The following is a 25349-nucleotide window of genomic DNA, read 5'->3' as shown; positions in this document are numbered from 1 at the left end:
AAAGCACTTGCTTCTATATTTACATATACTAGTATACTTCACTTTCACCTTCTGCACTCTCCGTTCTTTAATGTTAGTATCTATTTATAGCTACTAGCTGTGATTAAATACTGCACATAACACATTAGAGTGGACAGCAATTTGTCGTGTAGGAATCCAAGGAGCAGTCATGTGCGGTAAACACTTAAAAATAGTGGAATTTAACATATTCCCGAATTATGATTACTGTTTGATGTTTAATTACTCTATAAATTTAAAATTTTTGATGTGTACGGATGACTAGCATAGCATAGACCGTAAATTTAATTAGTAGTACATGTTTACGTTGGAGTATTATAAGAAAAGGACGTTATTTAATTACTGCCCAACAAAAAGCAATACGTTATTATATGTACAGAATCTGCAGAATCAGATATGAGACTTCTAAGTAAAGATGAGTAGTTTTTGGATAGATGCCCTTACTGTAACGTTGCTGCAAGGTGCTTGAGAGTGTATAATCTTTGAACTTAGGTGTAACTGTGTAAGTGTAACTGCTACAAGTTGCTGCATAAAATCATCAAACGATTATCTACGGGTAACAGTGCTACGTACAGTCGGTGTCTTTGCCACAATAATTTTCTTTTATTTTCTTCTGTGAATAAAATGACGCTGCTGCAGTGGCAGCATGCATGAGAGATAACCCAGATGTGTTTTGTAACTTAGTGGAGTAAGAATTCGCAATTCAGGTAACCGGTTTAGTTCATATTTGCGGCTTTGTATATGATTCCATATTTCCATTCGAGCATATTTTTGATTTAAATAGTGTGAATTTGGGATTAAGATCAGATTATAACCAGTTCAAATGTTTGTACTTTTTTAATTGCTATTTTTGTGAAAAACAAATTAAAGGGATTAGCTAGGTAATTGTTAAAGTTATACATTGAATAGATTTGTTCCATACTACCATTTGTTCTGGCTTGATTCGATTATCTAATGGATGGTAGATTCCATTTGATCATTATATTCCAAGCGCTTCAACAATTCATTTCATCTCAACATGCATGTGAGATTGTGTGAGTATGATCACGACTCACTTTAATTTTTTTTTTACAATTCTTACAAATTAAAATAATGAAAATATATAGACATTTGTATTAAAAGCAATTTCCTTGACTTCATTCAAGTTTGAAAGAGAGAGTTAGTTAATTTATCGAAAATGATTATAATTTATAAATATTAATTTTGAATAATTAGACATTAATTTTAAAAATGTTGTCAAGTCCAAACTCTAAAGTTATAATTCAAATTTTTCAAGGAAAGCTCTGGAATATTGGCACTATATACAAATTTAATTATGACAGTAAGAAATGAAACCTTGTTCAACTAATCAATAAAAAACAAATTTATATTTGATCCAGGATTTTATATCAAAACATATGATATATGTCTCTTTGAGATTTATTATGAAAATGAAGAGTTAGATATGTTTTTCTTAAAATTACAACCAAGATTTATCTAAATATTTTTGTTAAATGTCTATCCAATCTATTTAATAAAGTATTCTTTCGACGGGTTTCCTTTTATAATTATACACACACACATACATTTATAAGATAATTGAAAAGATATTTTAATAAAAAATATATATTATTCCACCATAAACATGTCTTGAGAATAAATTGAGTACTAAAATATAAAAAATAAATAATATATTACAAGTCACCCTGTATCACACAAGTTATAATTTAATTATCTCATAATAACATATAATATATATGTAGTTATACAAATTAATTGAATATTTCACCTACTTTTCATATCTAAAAACATCTCATATAACCCCCGAATGTGATTCTTTCAATATTTACGTCGACTTAAAATTTAAAATATCATATAATTAATTGTGTACTTCATCAATGTGCCAAAATTCTCGTAAAAAATTATTAAATAACTACCGATTGATCTAGTACTCATTTAAGTCCTCTAATCACTATACATATCATTTCATTATATCTTCAAAAAATAATTATGAAAAATTAATAAAAAGATGATGTGCTTATTACATTTTCTATATATTTTAATAACATTTTGTGCTACTTGGGTTTTGTAATCCATGTAACTCACATATTCATATGATTAGAATTTCATAAATATTTTGGTTAATAATTTTCTAAATTTAACATAACATCTATACTATACTATAATAAGCCAACATGGCTATAATTTGTCGTCGTACAAATTTTTGGTTTGGTCATGTTGGTTTGGTATTCACTTTATAACTAAAAGTCTGCTACACATAGAGTTCTCATAATCTTACATCTCTAAACAGTTTGATATACTACAAGATAAAAACTCCATCGTTATTCTTTTAAATATAATTTATAATTAGTTAAAAAATAAAATAAATAAATTTACTATCATTAATATATATATATATATATATATATATATATATATATTACTATTATATAATAATTAATAATTAGTTTAAAATTATATAGCCGCCCGTGCTTTGCACGGGTTTAAGGCTAGTATATATAAATTCTTGAAAGAGACGGAGATCATTATTTCATACTTCTTACCAAAAAATAATGGATCTTTTATGTATAAAACCCGCAAGTAATCTCAATCTCTTCAATGCAACGAAGAATTATCTAACCTTTAAAACTTAATTCATCAGGCCCTGATATATGCTCACATAACCATACCCCCCAAATAACCCAACTAAAAAAGCCCATCCCCAAAATTCCCGATGTAGGGTTTAATAACCAGGAGGGAAAATTAAAAATATAGCCCAGTGAGCACGATTGGATAGCCCAGTGGTGGGTTTATCCTCTGTTGACCCGGGGCACCCGGGTTCGACTCTGGCTCACCCCGATAATTATTAGAACAGATACTAAGTTGTAAGGCATATAAGGCTGCATTGTAAAAAAAAAAAAAAAATAAAAAAAATAAAAAATAGCCCAGTGAAAGAGGGTTTTAGGTGCATATCTCCCTCTCGTATAAAATTTTCTTATCTTGTTCTAATTGAGAAAAATCAAATACAACTTCCCGGCACTCAAATTCAAGTGCTAGTCTCCTCCATATGAATTGATGGCGCTTCTTCTGAAGCCTAGCTCTCTGTATACTAGTATCCTCAGATCTCGTTTAATGGCTGTCTCTGCCTCTCGTATCTTCTCTGTCTGTTCCTCCTTTTCTCCTTCCCCTGTTCTTCTCACTTCCAGGTACTTTTTTGTGTTTGTGTGTGTATTTAATTCCAGCGTTTGCATTTTTCTGTTTCTCATTCGTTTACATTATCACACATACATAGCGTCGTTCTCTACTGAGAAGAATTGAGAATAGTGAGAGTGAGAATAATAGTTCTGCACAAGTTGAGAAACAATATATACAATTGATTCTCGCTGCTAATAGTCTCTCTCTCTCTCTCTCCCTCCCTCTCTCACCTAAACAATATAGGTTTTGGGTAATAGAACCTGATGCTCTACATAACAAGGAGTGATTCTGTTTTTTTTTTTTTTTTTTTTTTTTTTTTTATATAGGCGAGTATGTAGGGTCGTTTAGGGTTGTAATCTGGTTGATTATGTCTAATCTTATTCAGGGTGACTTTTCCGCCAATAGCAGTGTCTGGAAGTGTTTTTGTCCGAAATGCAGAGACTAGGAGGACTTTTATGTCATCCAGAGTTGCAATGGATGCAGTTAAGGAAAGTGCTAGCTCAAAGGCTTATGGTTCTGAGCAGATTCAGGTGAATTTTGTGCTAAATGCTTTTTGGAATAGGAAGATATAAATCTTGTGTGTCGAGATTGTGGACTCTATACGTATTGATATGTAGTGTTTAGATATGACATGAAGGGATAATGCTTAAATAATGTAGCTCAACTGATTGTGACATAATAGTAACCAGTTAAAATAGAGGCAAAGGTGAAAGAGTTTAACTACAGCTAAACGATATATGCTATAGTTTATTCTTTTATCAAATATTGCTATAGAATTAAAGTTCATGGAAATTATTCTAGCAAAGATAACATTGAGCTTATCAAGTTGCTGTAAAGTTTGTCTGATAATTGGTCACAAGGTTAGTCCTTGTGATGGTTGTGATATCTTTGAACTTTTACTAAAATCGTTGGTGCAATCATTGCAAAATACATACAGGTGGAAAATGATATTATCCTGATTTATGGTTCTTTTAATTCATTATCGGGAACATATATTGCTAAATCATGAAAAACATCTCCCATCTATCAATTTTTCACTCGGAGAAATGCTAGGATTCCAAATCCAAGTGTGTATATGTGTGTAGTAATATATGCATAACTAGTAAATATTGGACAAGGGCCATGATGAAAAATCAATTTAACAGTGTTATTTCAATTTGAGATATGTATGAGTCGCGTTAGATAGATATTACATATGTGTCTCTCTTTCAATTTACCTATTAAACAACTCAAGAGTTATAATTAGCGCACCTTAAATTTACCTTGTGTTGCTTTTGAATATGGCCAATTTAGGTGCTTAGATGTTATTCAGATGATATGATTTGTTATTGATTTTATCTTCTTAGGTTTTAGAAGGTTTAGACCCGGTCAGAAAAAGGCCAGGAATGTACATTGGGAGCACTGGGCCTCGTGGTTTGCACCATCTGGTATCAATTTTCTTTTTCTGTAGACTATTCTAAAACAAATTTATCATTATCTTTCATTTGCCTGATGGATTCTTCTTCATAAGTTTAGTGTTCTTTTCATATAGAATGTCGTGTTGTTTTCTTTATAAAAATTATATTATGATGGGAGAACTGGAGAATCCTTTGGGGCCGTTTGCATAAACTTAAAAAAAGTACTCTTTGCTTAAAGTAAAGAAGTGGACTAGAAGTGAGAAGTAAATTAAGACTTATAAGTGATTAAACTGTTTGGGAAAGAATTAGAAGCCTTGAAACAAAAGCTAGCATTCTCAGCTTTTTATAAGTGCTCTTGACTTTTTACACAAACGGATCAAGAAAATTAGAAGCTGGCTTCTTATCGAAAAAGCCAGAAGTACTTGTTGCCAAACAGGCACTTTTTCTTCTTCATATTAATTGAAATGTAAGATGTGAGTAAGAAGATATTCTCAACAAGTGTATTAAGTGGCACTATCCCTCGAGCATAGTGTTCTTGCCATGTGTCAGTTATTCTTTGAAGAATTGAAGCATGATTGAAAATGGTGAAAAAGGACGTCGTATATGGTAGTTTTTATTGGAGTGTGGACAATATGAAATGGCCTTGACAAGCATATTTATAACTTAAGCTATAAGACATACTCCCTCCGTCCCCCGTGGTTGTTTACGTTCACTGTTTGCACGCAATTTGAGGCTCTGATAAAGTATAGTTTCATAATATTTTTTAAAAAATTTCTCTTTTTGAATAAAAGTTTAAACATCAAATTTTACTTTAGAGAAAAAAAATTTAAAAATTATGGAATTATACTTTAAATGAGTGTGAAAAAACGTGCCAAAAAGTAACGTAAAGAAATGAGGGGGGACAGAGGGAGTATGTTTAATTTAGACAAAGGTAGATCGCCATAAGCAGTGGCGGAGCCAGAACTTAGGGATGGAGGAGGCACATTTAATTTTTTTAAACTGTAATGAGCGAATGAACCTTACGAGAAGCCCTCATTTTACCTTTCAATTTTTGTGAAAAAAATATTAACAATAATAAAATTATGATATCAAATCTTGAAATTAGGAGGCACATGAGAGTTATAATTGTATATTTTTAATTTCATATATATGAATTTTATATTAAAAATATATCTTTTTTAAAATCCAGGGGGGGCACGTGACCCCGAAGGGCACAATGTGCCTCCGCCACTGGCCATAAGATGGCTTAATTATCCACAGCCCACGTGGGCCATGGCGATGTGCTTATGAATTAGGATAAGAGTGGAGCACTATTTCTCGTATTAGTATATTACTAGCTATAAGTATGATTGTGAGCTATAACCTCTCCTATACTTTATTTATGTATGAGAACATCAAATTAACGAGAACTCTTTTTTCTTGTTTTCTGGTTTGTTTCTATATCATACCTCCTCTCCCCCAACTCTACAATCATGATGAGCTCCTTATTTCTTATGACTTGCTATAGAGCCACTTTATTCTTGACAATTTTTCTTTTTTTCTCTACTTGAATTTACAGTATAGTGTTTAATGTAAATTGTAAATGTTAAGTCTCTCTTTTAGTGAACAATGAAGTAGTAATGCAAATAATGTACTATCCAGATGCAGTAAGCTAGATTGCTATATGTTCAAGGTGGGAATCAACAATGGGGCGGACACTGGACAGCCAGACAAATGGATTGAGTGTGTTTTAATCCCAAAATATTACTTTAGCAAAACCGTACTTTTAAACCAAAATATTACTTCAGCAAAACCGTACTTGCAAACAGGGCGCTTTTAACTGCAATCTAAATTTATTTAATATGTGTTGCACTAACTCATCAGTGTAGCTGATACTTTATATGGTGAGAAACAATTCAAACAAAGAAAAGCCCAATGTAGTGTAGATTTTCAACTCAATATAAAATACTGAATCTTCCATTATTGCATATTTTTCCTCTAGTTAATAGTGCCAAGTGGTTGTATTCTTGTTAACTGAAGCTGCTCATCTAAAAATGTTTTAGAACACATATGTTTTAGAACCCCATATGATGTAGCTAGTTTATTTCTTACTTTCAGTTTTATCATATGTGATCCAGTGTTTCAGTACAAATAAACTTCAAGACTAATTGACTGTGATTCCTTAGGTTTATGAAATACTGGATAATGCTGTTGATGAAGCACAAGCGGGATTTGCTTCAAAGGTAGACGTCATTTTACGTGCTGATAATTCCGTGAGCATCACAGATAATGGACGTGGGGTAGGTGTTATCTTCTTTTGTGACAGATGGAAATTCAATTTTGTTGCTCTGAAGATTGCCTGCATGAAATTGCAATTTAAAACTTGTTAATCAAAGTTATATATATGTGTTGGTGTGACCTGAATTAATGCTTTGTTCTACAACTCCACAGTTACCATTTGCTCTTCATCTCCACGAGTCCATGACACTATTTTAGTTATTCAACCTAAAGGCCTCTATTTGTTTGTGGCTCATGGTTCATTATCATACTGGTTGTAGATTTAACAGATTGTGAAGGCACATGGCCTTACATGCTGGGCAGAAGCTGTGACCATTATCAAGTTGAAATTACTCATCTTATTATGATATTGCAGGCTGCAGCATTTTGTGCTTTTTGTATGAAGAATTTAGCAACTTTATTCAATGATCTGTAGATGTTGGGTTTTCTGCAATTTCGTGTTAAACCAACATTATTAGCTCACATAGAAAGTATATTTTTTCAATACTCCGTCCTTCTCTATTTTGGATTATGGACGCCTGAAACTCCTAGAACAGTATGCTAATCTTGTGGGAACATGCTCCTCAGTCTAACACTATCTATGTATTACGGAAATCCAAGCATAAGTATAAGCTTTTGCACTTTCCCGCTGAAAGTGTTATGGATTAAGCAAAGTGCTATATGAGATCATATACACTAGCCATGTATCATGAAATCCAAACATAAGCTTGTGCACGTACCTTTTGTTGCATGTTAAAATATTCCTAACAGATTAATTGTGATCTGTTGGTTCCAGTTAAATCGAAAATATATATGATCTCACAATTTCCCTGTCTACATTATACTGACTACCTTACTCGCTACTTTTCAGATTCCTATTGACATTCATCCTGTCACAAAGAAGTCTTCTTTAGAGACAGTTTTGACGGTAATGTTTTCCACCCATACTTGTAATATGATTTGTTGTTTAACTGTTTGTCGTTGCTATACTTGGCAAGTAACAGATACAATTGATTGCTTATCAAAAGCACTAAAATACAACCAGCAATAGTTCAGATATTCGGAACCTCTTCCTTTACGAATTATATTTAAGGATATCTGTGAGAGGTATACTGCTCTCTCTCTCTCTGTTTGATGATTTTTAGCTGGTGAATGTTAAGTGTTTCAGGGAGAGTTCCTTTTTACCACGGTCCAGAAAGGATCGGGATGCACCTGTTAAGGTGCCCTGGTCGTTTCATAGCTACATATATAAATATTTGAATGGGGATTAATTCTCAAAAGTAAAAATTATGAAGCAAGGATATTGATGCTAGTCGATACACGATAAGTGAACAGAAATTCGTGACATCTCATTTTCTAAAAAAACATGGTTGCTTTTTTCGCAATGTGTTGTTGCGAGCGCTTTACTGTGAAGCCAAATGTTTGACAAAACTAATTAAACCTGTCTTGTTGTTGTACGTTATCAGAACACTACTAGCATATGAAGAGGGTGTAACAAACATATATGGAAAAACTATATTTATTTTTTGAATTTATTAAACATTATTGTTTCTGCCCTTAAAAACAATATCAAGTCATTCACTGATGAGTAATCATATTACAGTTCATGCTAAAATGGTGCAGTTGCCTGATATGCATACCAATTGGTGCAGGTCTTGCATGCTGGTGGCAAATTTGGTGGTTCAAGTAGCGGTTACAGTGTTTCTGGTGGATTGCATGGTGTTGGCTTATCTGTTGTCAATGCATTGTCTGAGGTGGGTTTCTAATATCTTATAATGTTACCTTTTACCCTTTAAACCTGAATATAATATTCCACAACATTTTAGCTTCTGAGGATTTGACATACTTTCAGGAGTTCAGTTCCTATTTTGCTACTATTATTATCTTCAAGTTAATCACATTTTCATCTATATGACTCCAAGATTTAAGATATATTGTTTTAGTTCATTAGCATGACCTTATCTATATTCTTTTTGTTACTATTGGTTAACCTTTCATTTGTTTAAGAGGCTTGCAAGCATCTTCTCCCCTCTAGAATAGTCCGTAATCAATGTCTACTTTTTACATTGACACACTTCTTTAAATAAAAATAACTCTCTATTTTGTAGTTAGCATACATTATGTAGCTGACAGTATGATCCTGTGATTTATCGCTGATGTTATAGACCAAGTTGGTGGACACACCTACTTTCTCTTATATTGGATGACTTTTGAAAAAACATACCTAGTGCACCCCACTTAGAAGTAGAGTCGGGAGAGTAAAACATCTTGGAGAAGTCACTAAATTTGTTGATTATTACTCCCTCCATCCCAAATTAGATGAGCCTTTTGCTCATTTCACACATATTAAGAAGTATTGAATGACAGTTTTTTTTCCATCTCTACCCATATTTATTATTTTGACTTCCTATAGTATTAGCTAGATTATACATTGGAAATGATAAACAAGTAAGGGTAAGGGTGAAAGATTGTTGATAAATATGCATTGAAAAGAGAGAAGCTCAACTATTTTGGGATAAATTTTTTTCGCAAAAAGATCATCTAATTTGGGATGGAGGGAGTACTGACTTTTTGTGTTTTAAAAAAATCCATATATTTTTCAGAACTCTAATGTTTTAAAACTGATCATCTCAGAAGCGCAGAAAGCATCCTAATGAGTCTGTGAAAAGAAGTTTTCTTGATTTTCATATTGATTTATAATAGATTCTATGATGCAATTCGCTTACTGAGGCTGTTAATATCATTATTCTGTACCTGGTAACCTTACAAAGCATGTATTTGGTTTTTGTTTAAGTGCTGGCCGCTAATGTAGGAATTGTATATTGTAATAATCTAATTCTGCATTGTGTTTGTCTGCAGGCACTAGAAGTTACTGTAGCACGTGATGGATGGCTATATAAACAGACATATTCTCGTGGGAAGCCCATCACAAATCTAATAGCCGATGAGCTTCCAGCCGATAAAAAAGATTTAAAAGGGACTACCATACATTTTTGGCCGGATAAAGAAGGTCAACTCTTGAATACAATACCTGTTATATTGCTTGCAATCATATTCTGATCAGAGAATATTTTGTGAGTTTATATTTGCATCACTTGAATTATTATATTCTTCTATTAGATGTATTTTTCCTTTTTGCAGTATTTACTGAAATTCAATTTGACTACAATACTATAGCGGGAAGAATCAGGGAACTAGCTTTTCTAAACCCGGAGGTAATATCATTTTCACTATCTTGGAGTTTTGCTTGTTTAATAATTAATAAAATATTTTCTACCTCTACTATCCATATCAAAAAATGGAACGTTTTTCCTTTCTATTCTGTTCTTTTTTTTAATTCCCTTTTAAATTAGCTCTCAGGATATGAATTTAAACAACCATTCTAATATGTATATATTTGTTGTAATCACAAGTTTATAATTCTAATCATGCAGAGGATACATATTTGAACAAGCATAGTATTTCATGATGGTCCATATACCTGCACAGAAGCTAAATAACATTTTTGACCTCTATGTTTTTAGTTGAAATGTAAATCGATCCTTAGCAGGAATTTTTATACACATGCTATGTTGCCAAATTGGGGAATTTGAACCCCAGGACAGTCACATCATTTTTCCTGGGTTAAAAATGTTACTTAAATGATGTACTCAATTTGCAATCTCGAAGTTCATCATATTAAGGAAATATAATATTTAAGCTTAGATGTGCTTTTAGAGTTTAGACTGAAACATGAAGGTGAAGGTCCAGCATGTTAATTAGGTTCAGATGTAGGATTCAATCTTCTGTTTTGTACCCCCCCCCCCCCCCCCCCCCCCCCGGCCCACAGATACCAGCCATTGGTAGTCAAGTTAATGTTTTAATTCACCATGAAAATTAATTATCAAGTCCAGGACTTGAACAGTTGTCTGTCACTCTTCATCCAAGTTATAGCAACATAGATCAAAGCTATATTGCTTGCATGTCTCATTGTTGTCAGAAAAGTATAACTTTTAACTGTGATGAAGCCTTTATGTGGGCAGTTTCCTATATATTTCTTTATAATATTCTTGCAGTTGACGATCACTCTCCTAAAAGAGGATGTAGATGTTGAGAAGAACCAACATCACACATACTGTTATGCAGGAGGGTTAGTTGAGTATGTGAGATGGCTAAATACTGATAAGGTATGTCTGAATTTGTCCTTCTCTCTTAGGGATGTTTTTATATTTTTGTGTTCTGATTTTTTTTAATCACGGCAGACTCTGGAGATTATTAGGTTGATAACACTGATATGTTGTTTCTCTGCCCCTCTTTACACTTGTTGGAAAGGGTTCAAAGATTTTAATTACCGGTTTATGTGGTTATTGTTGTCATGGTGTGGTCCACATGTGCTTTTGGGGAAGGGTTCGTAAATTAAAAGACTGGTTTTTTAGTCTATTTGATTCTTGTTGTCATGGTGTGGCCCACATGTGTGATCTAGATTCGGCCCCATTTTTAGTCAAAGTTCGGTTTCCTTTTTGGTCTGCCATTAATCAACAGCTACCATTGAAACTTGTTAAACAAAAAAAGGGAAAGTAGATTGCCAACTAAAACAATGAAACAAATTTGCCCAGGGAACATGTAATTATTGTTTCTAATGGTTTATCTTAAATCAACATGAATTGAAATATGGCGGGTGGCAATATCAGACACGAACCGAACCCGACTTGAACCCGAACCCGCAACCCGATTTACTGAGACAAAACCCGAAAATCACCCGATTGACCCGAAATTAGAATTTAATTTCTAAAAAACTTCAATTTTCAGTTTTATTCAATTTTAAGTGATTTTAGCTTGACCCGAAATCGACCCGATTGCTGACACGAACACGACCTGTTACCCGAAATTGCCACCCCCCCTTACCGGTTCTAGAGATAAAATGCAATATATGCTGCCATGGCTGTATTGTTTGCAAAAACAAGAGGCCATTATGTAACTGTATGTTATCAATTTTGCTATGTAGCAGCAATGTTCAGATAATTAATAAAATATTTATAAAAAACTAGTTAAGGGTTAAAAAAAAGAGCCTTCCACTTCCAGTAGGGCTTGATTCTTCTGTCCTACCTTTTAAGAAGCTCAACTAAGTGTCATAAGAAGTTGGGTGCTCTATAGTAGATTTTACCCGTCAATTAATTTCCCATTTCTTGACAGAATCAGATTATTATTTACTTTGATATGTAAAATTCGGACTCGTCAATGCATCACTGGATACTAGAGAAAGTATTTCCTGTCATCACCTATTGTTCTACATGTGTCTGTCCATCTAAACTACTCTCAGTTTGAAACTCAAAAGGATCAAAAAATTTATAGGTAGAAACTATATATGAATAATCACAGGTAGAAACATGTTTTTTTGTACATCTCTTTATTTTCACATTCTTTTTAGGGATTCAAGTAGAAGCTAATATGGTCCTTTCAATGTATTAGGGTTAGGCTCCTTCAACTTAAAATACCCCACACGGCCACACCTGTTTATTTATCATTTGTGTCATCCTCATCTCAGTTTTTCCACATCACACGTTCATCTAGCATACAAGCTGTCTTTTATATTGATGATATCTGATTTCTCTGCAATGTTTGAAGTGATGCTATTCTTCTGATCCAGAATCCACTTCATGACATCCTGGGTTTCAGAAAAGCAGCAGATGGAATCTCAATCGATGTAGCTCTGCAGTGGTAATCTTTTTATCTTTGTTGTTACTGGAACGGGACATGTTTTGGACTTCTCCTGAGTTTTTATTGTACTCATATGCCCCCCCCCCCCCCCCCCCCCTCCCTCCCTCCAATCAAATTATATAGCAGAAGTTGATGATTTTGTTAGATTGCTGGATTCTTTATATCAATAAACTTCAATTGTTCAGTTTCTTATCTAGCAAAAAAAAAATAAAAATTGTTCAGTTTCTTCCTTTATTATTAATATTATTAATGCAGGTGTTCAGATGCATACTCAGATACATTGCTGGGATATGCTAACAGCATTAGGACGGTTGATGGAGGTACCCACATTGATGGTGTCAAAGCATCACTAACAAGAACTTTAAACAATCTGGGAAAAAAGTCAAAGATAATAAAGGTACATTGAATTTTCAATTTTCATCATAGGATCAGTTTGTTGTCAACTTCAGTTTTCTATCTTTTGTTATGGTATACAGAATTTGACTGTGCCAAGGTTTTAGTTGTCCTTTTTTCTTCTTTTCTTTTGCCTGTCTTTTACACTTCTTGATTATTGTTAACAACCTTACGTATCTTTACAGGAGAAAGATATTAGTTTAAGTGGTGAGCATGTCAGAGAAGGGTTAACATGTGTGATCTCAGTCAAAGTCCCAAATCCAGAATTTGAAGGACAAACAAAGGTAAACACTTTATATTATATTATTGGAGATGAGGTACCCATGACTTGTTTCTAACATGGGAGTGGCATGTCTGTACACATATACATATATGGGAAAGGAGATCTACCTGACACTGAAGATTATTTTTCTACCTAAGTGCTCCTAAAATTTGCATTTCCAACAATTTTATTGCAAATCCAACCGTACGGATGAAAATATTACATAATAATTAATGTGTATACAAAGTTATATTCATGAGATTAGGTGCACATAACTTAATTGGCATTGTCATCTGTCATTCATACTGGAAATTATCCACTCATAAGTTTTCTATTTCCAAAGACAAGGTTGGGAAATCCGGAAGTGCGGAAGTTGGTCGACCAATTTATTCAGGAATATCTTACTGAATACTTGGAGTTGCATCCAGATGTACTGGATTCAATCCTTTCGAAGTCTCTTAACGCTCTTAAGGTACATTGTTACAGTGACGACTTTATCATTGCTACGCATCACATATGGCTACATAGGTGTGAACTTTGTGAATCAAATTAGTATAGTATGAGTTTTCTTTTTTGGTGGGAGCCATTTTAGGCAGCTCTAGCGGCTAAGAGAGCAAGGGAATTAGTGAGGCAAAAGAGTGTTTTGAGATCTTCATCTCTTCCTGGAAAGCTTGCTGATTGTTCTTCCACAAACCCTGAAGACTCTGGTATGTTTAATTTGCTCTTCAGAAACTTGTTAATGATTGCTCATCTGTTTTTATGTCACATAAAACTTATATATAGATGCTACCTTGTAGACAAAGTCTTAGTTTGTATAATTCCTCTCTGCTAATATTTTAAAGTCATATCAGTTTTATTTTGAAAATGTAATCTGCTTTCTGGTAACGAAATGTTGTTTTGTTACTGTTTTAAATAATTTGTTCATCTCTAAATAGTTTCCAAGTGCTTCTTAATATCTATTCAAAGTGGAGTAGAACAAAGGCAATTTGGCTGTGTTGTCAATGACAACTCCTTAAATAATTATTCAATAGGGTTTAAATGTATTCTTGATCCCGATGAACTTTGGACATTCTCTTCCCTAGGGCTGTATTTTATAAGGAGATGTGATCTATAATTTTTCCTGAACTTTGACCAAGTTTTATAATTGAGATTCTTCTCTTTTTATGGTTTGCAGTCTTACCTCTTCACTCATTTTGTGATGCTTATATTTTCGCTGTTATTGTTCCATAAATCTTTCTTTTTGTAATCATTATGCATGATATAATGTGAAAATTTTGCAGAGATTTTCATAGTTGAAGGAGATTCAGCTGGTGGAAGTACAAAGCAAGGCCGTGATAGGCGCTTTCAGGTGAAAGTTCAATTTGAGACTTAGTTGGAAACTTATGGTTCCAATATAATAATAATTCATTGTTCATACCCATTAGCAATTATTTTAATACATGCTAATGATTAGAGTACTACTGTATGTCATATGATCATAACAGTTCTGGAACACATATTGATATTGTATATCGTGTTGTGAGATTTAAGTTAAGTCGTACCATAGGATTATGGCCCTGTTTGGGGATTAGCTGTTAGCGGTTAGCTCTTAGCGGATTGAATTAGATGTTTTGACTAGCGGATTGAAATAGATGTTTTGACTAGCGGATTGAATTAGCTGTTTCTCGTAAAATTGTTTGGTTAATAGCTGATTGATTAACTTTTTCTGACACAAACCAAAACCTCTATCCCAAAAAGCTCCTCAAAGTAGCTTTTTCAAAATTAGCTTTTTGGGTCCAAACCTCTATTTCAATCCGCTAACTGCCAAATACTTATATTAGCGGATTTTAGTGGTTAAACCTCTGAACCATCCCAAACCTCTAATTTTGCCTCAAACCTCTAATTTCCAAACAGGGCCTATGTATCTCATTTGGTTAAAGGGAATTTTTTGGGAGAATCTAGTTCTACAATGTTTTATAGGCATAGTAGATATACAAAAGATAGATATATGAAGCAGTAAGAACAGGAGTTCTCTCATTAATACCCTGAGCTAGTAGAATGTTCCTATTAGTGTATTATAAGCTGCCATATGAAGACCATGTTTTGCTTTATTAAAATTGGCATGTTAAACATAAATGGGCGTGTGTCTTTAAGTTTGTTTCATCGCGTCAATGTTCTAGAAGAGCTCGCCCTGCATTTAGTGGTCATGTAGACTGATTGAATTGTTTTGAACCTTAATACTCTTTTCACTTCAATTTACAAATATTATCTTACAACATCTGAAAAGTTGATGATGTGATTGTGTATACGAACAATCTTGTGCCTTTTGATGCAGGCTGTTCTTCCTTTAAGAGGTAAGATTTTAAATGTTGAAAGAAGAGATGAGGCAGCAATGTACAAGAACGAGGAGATTCAAAATCTTATCCTTGGTCTGGGACTTGGAGTGAAGGTTATTCCATCAAACTTTATTTTATTATTTGGACTATCTGGCATATTTGTTCACTCGTTTGTTTTTCAGGGGGAGGATTTTAACAAGGAGGCCCTGCGGTATCATAAGATCATAATCTTAACAGATGCTGACGTTGATGGAGCTCACATTCGAACATTGTTGCTAACCTTCTTTTACAGATACCAGGTACATAAAGGAGTGGTTCATGTGTTGCATACATTGGCTTAAAGTGAAAAATAAAAGTATAATTTAGACAGTTAGCTCTGATTGCAGAGGGCTTTATTTGATGGAGGCTACATTTATGTTGGTGTTCCACCCCTATACAAGGTATGCAATACAATAAATACATAGCATTTGATCTGATAATGTTTGCGAGTTATGGATACTTCCTTTCTTAGATTTTCATTATTTATTTCTCATTATAACCACTTGCTATGAAATACTACTTTTTTATTTTTTTTAATTTAAATGAGCAACGTATTAACTTTTCACCCAACTTTTTTGTGGTCAAGTTGACCAATGTTTCATTGAAAATTTTAGAAAAAATAAAATTTCTTTTATGATTTCAGAAATTAAGTACACTTATATTAAAACATTGCTATATATTACTCCTTCCGTCCCTCTCAATTCTTAACATTGGGGGATGGGAGCGTGGAACACACTTTAACGCTCCTATAAAGTATAGTTCTATAACTTTTCTTAATTTTTTTTCCCCGAATAAAAGTTTAATGTTTAAATTTTTATTCAGAAAGAGAAAATTATAGAAAAAAGATATAGAACTATGTTTAATAGGTGCATTAAAGTGTGTGTCAACTGTCAAGCAGTGAAAAAAAATGTTAAAAAAAGAGAGGGACAGAGGGCCCCTAAGATAATGAGGCCCTAGGCACCGGTCTAGGCCAGCTCCCCCTGGAGCCGGTACTGTCTATGATCAGGGCCAGCGCAACAGCTTGGTGAATTAGGCCGTGGCCTAAGGCCCCCAAGATTACAAGGCCCCAAAATTTATAGTATTTTTATACATTAATGTAAAAAAATTTCAAGTTTTTTAACTTTTTAAATAAATTATGCCTATTTTTCCAGGAAAAAATATATAATTTTATTTTGAAAACATAAAAATAAATTTACTACATATTCTACCTATTAACCTTTTTTAACATTCTTTGGAATATTCTAGTTATAAGATATTTCATATTTAACATAAATAACTTAAAGTGTAGTATTTAGTACTCATTTCTTTGATTACATCACATTTCATTATTATTTTTTCAGTATACTTATATTTATAGATATAAAGATTAAAAAAGTTACTATTTAATATTATTGAACTCTAAATTAAAATTGTTAACAGAAAATGTAAACATAAATTTAAATATTTGTAATATGCTATGTTTTATTAAATATTTTCGATTATATAATTAATATGTTCATGAGATTTTTTTAACCAAATTATTTTTATGAATTTAAACTATGGATATTTTATAAATAATATGTCCGCGTTACTCAAAAAAGTAATATTCATCATTTATATACAAACATTTTATTTATATTTTTAAGTAAAAATTTTCTATATATTAGAAAATTATATATACTTAAAATTTACGCACATTATCTTACTTAATAATTCAAAAAATAGTTATAAAAAAATATCCAATTTAAGAATTTATACAAACATACATTATAAAAAATTGAATTCAAAAAAAATATTGGAGGCATCAAATTTGTATTTTGCCTAAGGCCTCCAAAACCTTAGAGCCGGCCTGTGTCTATGCACTTAAACATGCATGCCCAAAGTCAACAAGCTCATCTAATTTGGGATGCAGGAAGTACTTTCAAAAATAAGTAATCTAAGTATGAGGTTAAAGAACATTATCATATAATTTAGGTTTTATGTTTTTTTAAACATATATAGTTCACTTGTGTAGAGCATATAATGAACTTATTGCTGTAATATAAGTTTTTTCAAAAATATATTGTTTGATTTTAAATTCATATACTTTAATAATTATAATAATCATTTTATTTATTAAAGATAAATGACAAGACAACGTGTGCCTACGAACTAGTAAATACAATAATTGCATAGCATCTGATCTGATCATGTCAAGATTGTACTGCATTAATACAAAGTGGTCTTTAGTCTTTTGTTAATTATATTATTAAGCTTAGGAACTTAATCAGTCAAGTTCTAAGCTAACTTTATATCATTTTGCTTCAAACTATTGCTTATAGACAGAGTAATTGGTATGTTTTTGTTATGAATTACAGATATGATCGTAGTTATTCGAGAACTGCCATGTAAAACACACACACACATTCACTATATTTTCTATATTGTCTCCAATCCTCTGCATGTTATTCATTAATTTTTCAGTTCCTATGTTCTGAAACCATGGGTCCTTACATTTAACTTCTTTAACTTTTTTCTGCTGAATATATTAGGTTGAAAGAGGGAAGCAAGCATTTTATTGCTACAGTGAAGCGGAACTTGTAAAACTTCAGAGTGAATTCCCTTCAAATGCATCATACAACATTCAGAGGTTTAAAGGTAAGATTGGGAATATCATTTCTGAACAATTAAATGGCGATTACTTTGGAGGGATCTAACATTAGACACCATCCAATATTCCAATATTTATGCACCCATAGTTTCTAGGTTGCTGAAATAAGCTTGATGAAGAAAATATACGAGGGCATTATAATTTTAAAATATGATGATGTACTGAGTAATGCACATATTTAACGTGCATGTCCTAAATGCGACTTGATTGTTTAAGGATCATACCTTAGAGACATTTGTTCTTTCAGCTGCCAACAATTCTCTGCAGTATATAAAGAATAATAAATAGTCTTTAAGTTGTACCTAGTCTTGTGCAGTTAAGAATAATAAGCTTTTGTAGGTAGTAAATGCTTAGATTAAGAGGTTTTTCGACAATTTAGATGTGTGACAAACTCCAACTGCCCCCCAAGTAGCTTTATGAATCTACCAGGCAGATATGACAAGCCACTCTTTTATGTCTGGGACTTGAGAGTTGCTGCAACCTCTTTTATATATATATATTTTTTGATTTTTAACCTGCAAGTCTTCTTACCGTATTATTGTTCCTTCGTCAACTTCTCTATATTCATGACACATGTGCAATATCAATGAATTTCAGGTTTGGGTGAGATGATGCCTTTACAACTATGGGAAACAACTCTAAATCCAGAGACAAGACTGCTAAAACAACTGGTGGTTGACGATGCAGCTGAAGCCAATGTTGTCTTCTCCTCACTCATGGGTTCTCGGGTAAGCAGATTGTAGACGGTCAAATTACTACAGTATAATGCTACATTGTTTGGACCTTTTTTTTATGACTACAAACGATAAATGTGCCATTTCCAGGTGGATGTCCGAAAGCAACTTATAAAGGATGCTGCAAGTGTGATGAACTTCAAACAACTAGATATATGAATGCAGGATGCAGCTGGAAGCAAATGTATACATTCATATGTAGAGGATGTTCTTTGTACAGGGTATTGACCATGAATGTACCCCCAATAGAAGCTCTCCAATGGTAAGCAGAAGGTTTTTGGTTCGACTTGCCTTTACTGCTACCAAGTTGGGCATTGATGCCATTCGGGGATGGGGTTTATTTATTATGCTCAGTGATGTTCTTCGCTTATCACAAAATTGTTATATGATGGATTTTCACTTGTCATCGGGGTGGTTTAGTTGGTGTTACAGGTAGATTTCAATTGATTCCTTAGGGCGGTTTAGTTGGTGAATGCCACAATGTTGGTCTGTATCAATAGAAAAAACTTGAACGAACTCTAATAGATGAATAGCTTTATATATAACCACCCCTTTCTTCACTTTTTCACAATTTTTTTTGTCAAATTGTGCCTGTTATTCATCTGGATTCATTTCTGGAGCCTGTTTGTTTGGGTAAAGTTGTAAACTTAAAATAAAGATTTATAATTTATAGTGACTTAATGCAACAGTTTAAATTGTTTGTTTGAGTAATTTTGAATTATATGCAACTTATTGAGTTATTAAAAATATATTAAAAAAAACTTGATAACTTATTTATTTGAATGGTGAAATAGATTTTTATTAGGAAAAATTAGTATCTTTCAAAAAGGTATATTTCTATAACTTTTTTATTTTAAGCTTGTTTCAAGTTTATTTTTAATTTTAAATCAGTTTTTGAATTATTATATGAATAAATATTTTTCGGTAAAACCCATATTTGGCTTCAAACCGGGGCTATCAAACTTGATGTAAATTATCATTGACATGACCTACTGAGAGAATATCCTTAAAACTATCCGAATCAATACAAATGTCAGATAAGTAATGAATTTTGTACGCGACACTAAGACCATCTCAGAGTAACAAGAAATTAAACGCTCACCTGTTCTAATGGGAGAGTTCCTAGGCGTCCTTCCATAAATACCCAATTAAAGGTAAGCTTTTAATTGGCAGAGTTCAATGATTTTCTTTTATTTGCTTGATTTTTTTTATTCTTTATGATATTATAAGTTCAGTAATTTTCAAGTATATAAAACAGTTGATAACTTAGCATGCTTATGAGCATAGTTGAACAGCTAAAATCTGTACAATTCTTGGTAATAATTTTACAGAATATTGTAGTCTTTCAAGTTCTTTAGAAAGGTGTCTCCAACGACTGAGCCATCTTTAACAAAGATAGCAGGGTAGTCGATAGGGGCTTCAATCCATGCTTTTGAGCCTTGTTCTGTGTACAGATTTCCTGTCCAGATATGTTTCCATGGACACTGTTCTCCTATAGGAAAATAGGCCTTAACCTTCTTCTTGCCTTTGTCAAGAACAGGCACAACTAGAATCTCTGTGCCAACAAGAAATTGTTCATAAGTCAAGCTATGCACGTAATCGTCATCTGGGTAGTGTAGAAATAGGTGGCGACAAACAGGGAGTCCTTTCTGAGACGCTTCCTGAAACATTAGCAAGGATAATATGATAACATGTAGGATAAAGATCAAATCATCAACGGGCAATGGCGAATTTGCAAATCAGAAGTAGATGAAAAATCGTTATCACCTTGACTAGCTGAATCCTGTAAAACTTCCAAGCTTTGTACATTTTTGCCAAACGTGCAAAATGCGATAAAGTTTTGTGGTTCGAGTAAAACTGGCTGTTGGAAGATGGCTTGTTCCCCTGGTTAATAAAAGCCATTGGTTAAGACATTATACATTGTATTATGTATATCTTAGATGGTAGTCTTTTACTTACTTCATGGGTGCGGAATACAGATGTGAAGGCATTCAACTCCATCCACCGCAGCAGCAACTCCTCGCTCCTTGTATAATTCAAGCAGAAAGGCAGCTTAACTGCACAGTAGCCTCCAATGTCACTGTGATTATAAGCATAGCCTGAAATCCCACTGCTCAGCAACCCGACAACTGAACTTTTTATCCCGTCATTTGCCTGCCAACTTACCATTTGGTCTCCTTCCCAAAACAGCATAGCCCATTTAGGACTGTTCCTAAAACCAGCTCTCATGAAGAAAACCAAGTCCTCCTCTGAGCCTTCATGCTCCACACCTGCACGCTTAGTTTTCCATTCTTCAACAAAGTCGCGGTTCAGCTTGGCCCACATTTCTGGGTATCTATTATGAGCTGAGATAGGATCTTCACCTAACATAAAAGTTAAAGATTGAACTTATGGGTGTTTATTGAACTTATAGTTCTATTTTGACAAGCTTAACAGTACTGTGCAGAGCAGAGCTGTAAAATTATCCGAGTCTGATCAGGTAGAATTGTCTAAAACTGAAAACTCAAAGAAGGATGCATGTCAAACCTGAATAAAGGCAGGCATCAACTGGTAGGCCTTCACCAAAATCAGCCATCCAACCACTGACTCCATCATTGATCATTTCTTGTAAAACCTGCTTGAACCAACTTGCTGTGTGTGGGTGTGTCAAATCCAACATTCCCACATCAAATGCCGTGTTTGGAACCATATATGGTTCTCCATGGCTGTCTCTCACTAGTATCCCTAACTTCTTCGCCTCCTCAAAAAGATTCCTCTTGACATTGGCCTTTCCATCCATCTGTTAGTACAAGAGCTTCATATATGTCACCCGGTTTAAATATCTCACATCTTCACCATTAATGGCGTAATATCCTGGTTAAAGATATAGATTTGCTCTAAAGTATTGTAAATATGTACCGGAGCTAAACAAGGGTTGCAGTATGTCATCACTTTGATATGCTCTGAAGTTAGATCTTTAATTAGATTCTGCCATCCTCTATACCTTTCAGCATCGACTTCCCAATTCCACCAAAGTTGAGATCCAATCACAGTCTTTCTCTGCCCCACCCAGTCCTGCATAACAGAATTTGAGGAGAAGGAATGCATTGTGAGAAAGAGAAAGAATAAACACCTAGGACTGTCAATATAGCTTTAAATATTTATTTTGAAAAAAATTTAAGGTACTACCTCTCAGATTCGAGGATCTGTAATCTTTATAGTGACTAAATATCACAACTTTCACATTCTAATGTGCTCTTTGGTAGAAAAATCATTTACCTGCAACCAAAAGGCTGACACGGGTACTTCGTATCTGTTCAGTTCTTCCCAAACATTGCGTACAGTAGCTGTTCCCCCTTGCATTCCCACCACAGGACCTGATATAATCCAATCAGGAAGCTTGGGCGGCCTTCCTATAGATTCGGTAAGACATTCAATGAGCTCACAGGGCGAGTTCCCATTCAATATTCTACCTTCAGCAGAACCTCCATATATCTGCCCACATGCAGTTAATATATAATTCTAAAGACAAATGTTAGACTGTAAATCAAAATATTGACATAGATTGTTTTTTGTCTGTATTATCTCTTTAATGGATGTACACTTCCTCGTTTATGCAGAACTAATATATTCTTCAATCTGTATGGACTTCAATCTGTATGAACTAATATATACAAGAATTATTACCTGTATTTGAACTCTATCATCCCTTGTGAGATCAAAAACTGAATAGTCGTAACCCTCAAGATAAAGTGACCTCATCTTGGATGTCATATATAAAGGAGAGGGAGCATAAGTTGTGCTCCAATCACCGCCAGACCTGCAATAAATAGTAAATGCTTTCAATTTCAGATAACAATAGACAACACATACAAGTAGTCTAAAGAGTAATTTTATTTCACCTGTAGCTAATCAAATTAGCTGCAAATGTAATTGGTTGATCACCTCTCCCAATTCCTTGTTCTTGAACTATAATAGGCACCCTTTTCCCTTTAAAGTTCATATGAGAGAATTGCTCCCCGAAACCATAAAATCTTTCATTTTTTTCACTTGAGTACGTAAGACACACTCTATTAAACTGATCAAAAGGCTCTACAGTCTTCACAACAACATCTTCTTCCGCTGATGTAACAGCAATAAAACCTCTTTTCCTACGACGTCTCCAAATCGGCCTCAGCCTCCAGGTAAAACCCTTATAAATTCTTGGCGAAACTCTTTGTTGAGCCCGAAAAACAGATTTTCCAAGTCTCAACTGAAACGCCAGCTGATTACTATTTTTCTGATCAAACAAAAGCCAATATCTTGCAGAACTAGAGGGTTCTTTATCCAAAAGGTGCAAATTTTCTTGAATTTCACTTAAAGCAACCATCTTTTTCTTTTTCTTGAAACTAAAAATCCTACCCATTATCAACAAAGCAGGATACTCAATGTTCTTGAACTCCATTTTCTGATCAACCCCAGATAAAAAGCCCCCATCTTTAGCATAAAAACATTCACTAAATTCATTGATCATTCTTACATCTTCAACAGTTTGACAATTACACACCAGTTGAATATTCCTGTCCTTAATAACAAATGATCCCCTGCTTTCATCCACTTGTGTCTCAGCTAATGCTGCTGATACAAAAGCCTGGCCTGGCACAGTAGCCCAAATAGATCTTCTGGGCTGAGATTGATGAGAAATTGAGATTGACCCCCCATCTTTTGAAGCCCATGTTAACAGAAAACTGTCACCTATAAGAAAGGTCTGGTGGTAAGGGACTGTTCGGTTGAGAAAAAGAGGTCCTTGAACAAAAGGAAGTGATTTAGAGTTTGAAGTGAAGGGGTTGTTAAGATGGTGGTTGTGTTTCTTCCTGATTCTCAGGGTTGTCATTTTTTAGTATTTGAAGAGGGATTGGTTGATGCTCAATTTATATGGTGTCCTTAATTGCAATGTTGAATTTTGAACATTATAAGACAAAACAATAAACAACGCGAGATTTTCAGAGGTAATGTGGATGCAATTTTTATACAGATACAGACTATACAGTTTATAAAATGTGCATTTAAGCAATAAATAAATTTTAACCAAGTGTTTTAAATTAAAATAAATAGTTGAACTGCGGTTCTAAGTTGTATGTACAGATTGCAATCTTGATGAGTGTGGCCAAACTCTGATTTGTAATATGTGGCTGCATGGTGTATCGGGACAGATTTTCTGAAGAAAGGCATGTATCTAGACGTGATAATGGAATCAGTACGTTCAAGTCCAAGGCACTTCATCTGTCAAAATAAATTCTGTTTCAAATTTTTTATCCCAAATTTAAAACAAATAGGAAAGCAAGCAATTCGAAAAAACGAAATTCTTTCTCGGAAAAATATTTAATATTATAAATACGACATTACTAACCAAACAATCAACTACAATGTTAGTTAGTTTCAAAAAAAAAAAAAAAACTACAATGTTAGTTGATTATTATTCATTTAATCCCTCTCACTCAAACTAATTTGTTAAATTGATCAATTTTGTAACTTTTTTTTTTGACTAATTTTTTTGATCAATTTTGTAACTTTATCATACATATCATATGTTACATATAGTTAATGAAAAAATATTATAAGAAAAACTAAATACTATTTACATATCAGTCTGTATGACACGGGGAGTATTTATAACTTGCCAACTTGGAGTATATGTGGTAGTTTACGTGAAGTTGCTGTATAGGCCGGGACCCAAAAGTTCACAAAAATCCAAAGCAGTTAGCTGAACAAGATGGGGGTACTATGCAATACTTGCAAGCATTAGCTTCTCGGTTTCGCTAATGACAGATGCATCTGGCCTTGGAATCACTTCAAGTTCACTTCATTTTTGGTTCTTTTAACGTAGGTTTATATTATAACGAGGTCTCTTAGGATTTAAAATCATCATTTCCATATATATATATATTTTATTAGGGTGTTCAGGAAGCATTTGCTGACTCGAATCGTGACGCTGAGAGTTTTACTCTCCAGTATATAACTGGATTTCAAATATGCAGAACTATTATTACGTTCTTCTATTATTACGTTTTTTAATAATATCATTTTCAAAAAGCACTTTTACTCTTCAGTATTTACATAATATCAAGAACTATTATTACGTTCTTTAAAAATATGCAGAAATTGTATTTGGTTTCAAAAAGCACCTTATAACTTATAAGTAGCCTCCTTGCATCTCTTTCATGACAGATTCAGATTTACTGGTTCGCGTCGGTAATATAATTCTAAGCCAAGACTCTTCTGAGAATCGTTGCAGGCCTCTATAACATCTTCCTTCATGGTCTTTATAATCCTTTCGTTCCAATTCTGACACTGGACTGGGTTGGGAAGGTCAAAAGATTGAACATATGCTGGACATATAAAAGCGAAGCAGATCTGCTTTCAAAAAAACTATTAGCTATATTATCTATTTGACATCTACATGTCAATCTAGAGCCC

At 33.5% G+C, this 25349-nt stretch overlaps 2 protein-coding genes across 2 annotated transcripts; one reads left to right on the top strand and one right to left on the bottom strand.

The window, feature by feature from the left end:
- The first annotated feature begins 2939 nt into the window (after positions 1–2939).
- Positions 2940–19485, top strand: LOC108193002 (DNA gyrase subunit B, chloroplastic/mitochondrial). Its single transcript, XM_017359558.2, has 21 exons — positions 2940–3203; positions 3578–3722; positions 4539–4619; positions 6755–6868; positions 7717–7773; positions 8498–8599; positions 9705–9855; positions 9987–10060; positions 10901–11011; positions 12472–12542; positions 12798–12939; positions 13121–13219; positions 13541–13669; positions 13790–13904; positions 14478–14545; positions 15512–15625; positions 15695–15811; positions 15899–15952; positions 18062–18167; positions 18778–18908; positions 19005–19485. The coding sequence occupies exons 1-21, from the start codon at positions 3073–3075 to the stop codon at positions 19071–19073; spliced, it is 2181 nt and encodes a 726-aa protein (XP_017215047.1). The 5' UTR covers positions 2940–3072; the 3' UTR covers positions 19074–19485.
- Positions 19486–20152: 667 nt separating this feature from the next.
- On the bottom strand, positions 20153–23855 carry LOC108224960 (uncharacterized). Its single transcript, XM_017399734.2, has 8 exons — positions 22796–23855; positions 22581–22713; positions 22173–22388; positions 21813–21968; positions 21441–21693; positions 20874–21277; positions 20682–20798; positions 20153–20575 (listed from the first exon to the last, which is right to left on the bottom strand). The coding sequence occupies exons 1-8, from the start codon at positions 23764–23766 to the stop codon at positions 20240–20242; spliced, it is 2586 nt and encodes an 861-aa protein (XP_017255223.1). The 5' UTR covers positions 23767–23855; the 3' UTR covers positions 20153–20239.
- Positions 23856–25349: the final 1494 nt, after the last annotated feature.

This window comes from Daucus carota, chromosome 6, assembly GCF_001625215.2.
Source record: "Daucus carota subsp. sativus chromosome 6, DH1 v3.0, whole genome shotgun sequence".
In the NCBI taxonomy this organism is placed as follows: Eukaryota; Viridiplantae; Streptophyta; class Magnoliopsida; order Apiales; family Apiaceae; genus Daucus; species Daucus carota.
This window is presented reverse-complemented; position numbering and strand designations above follow the sequence as displayed.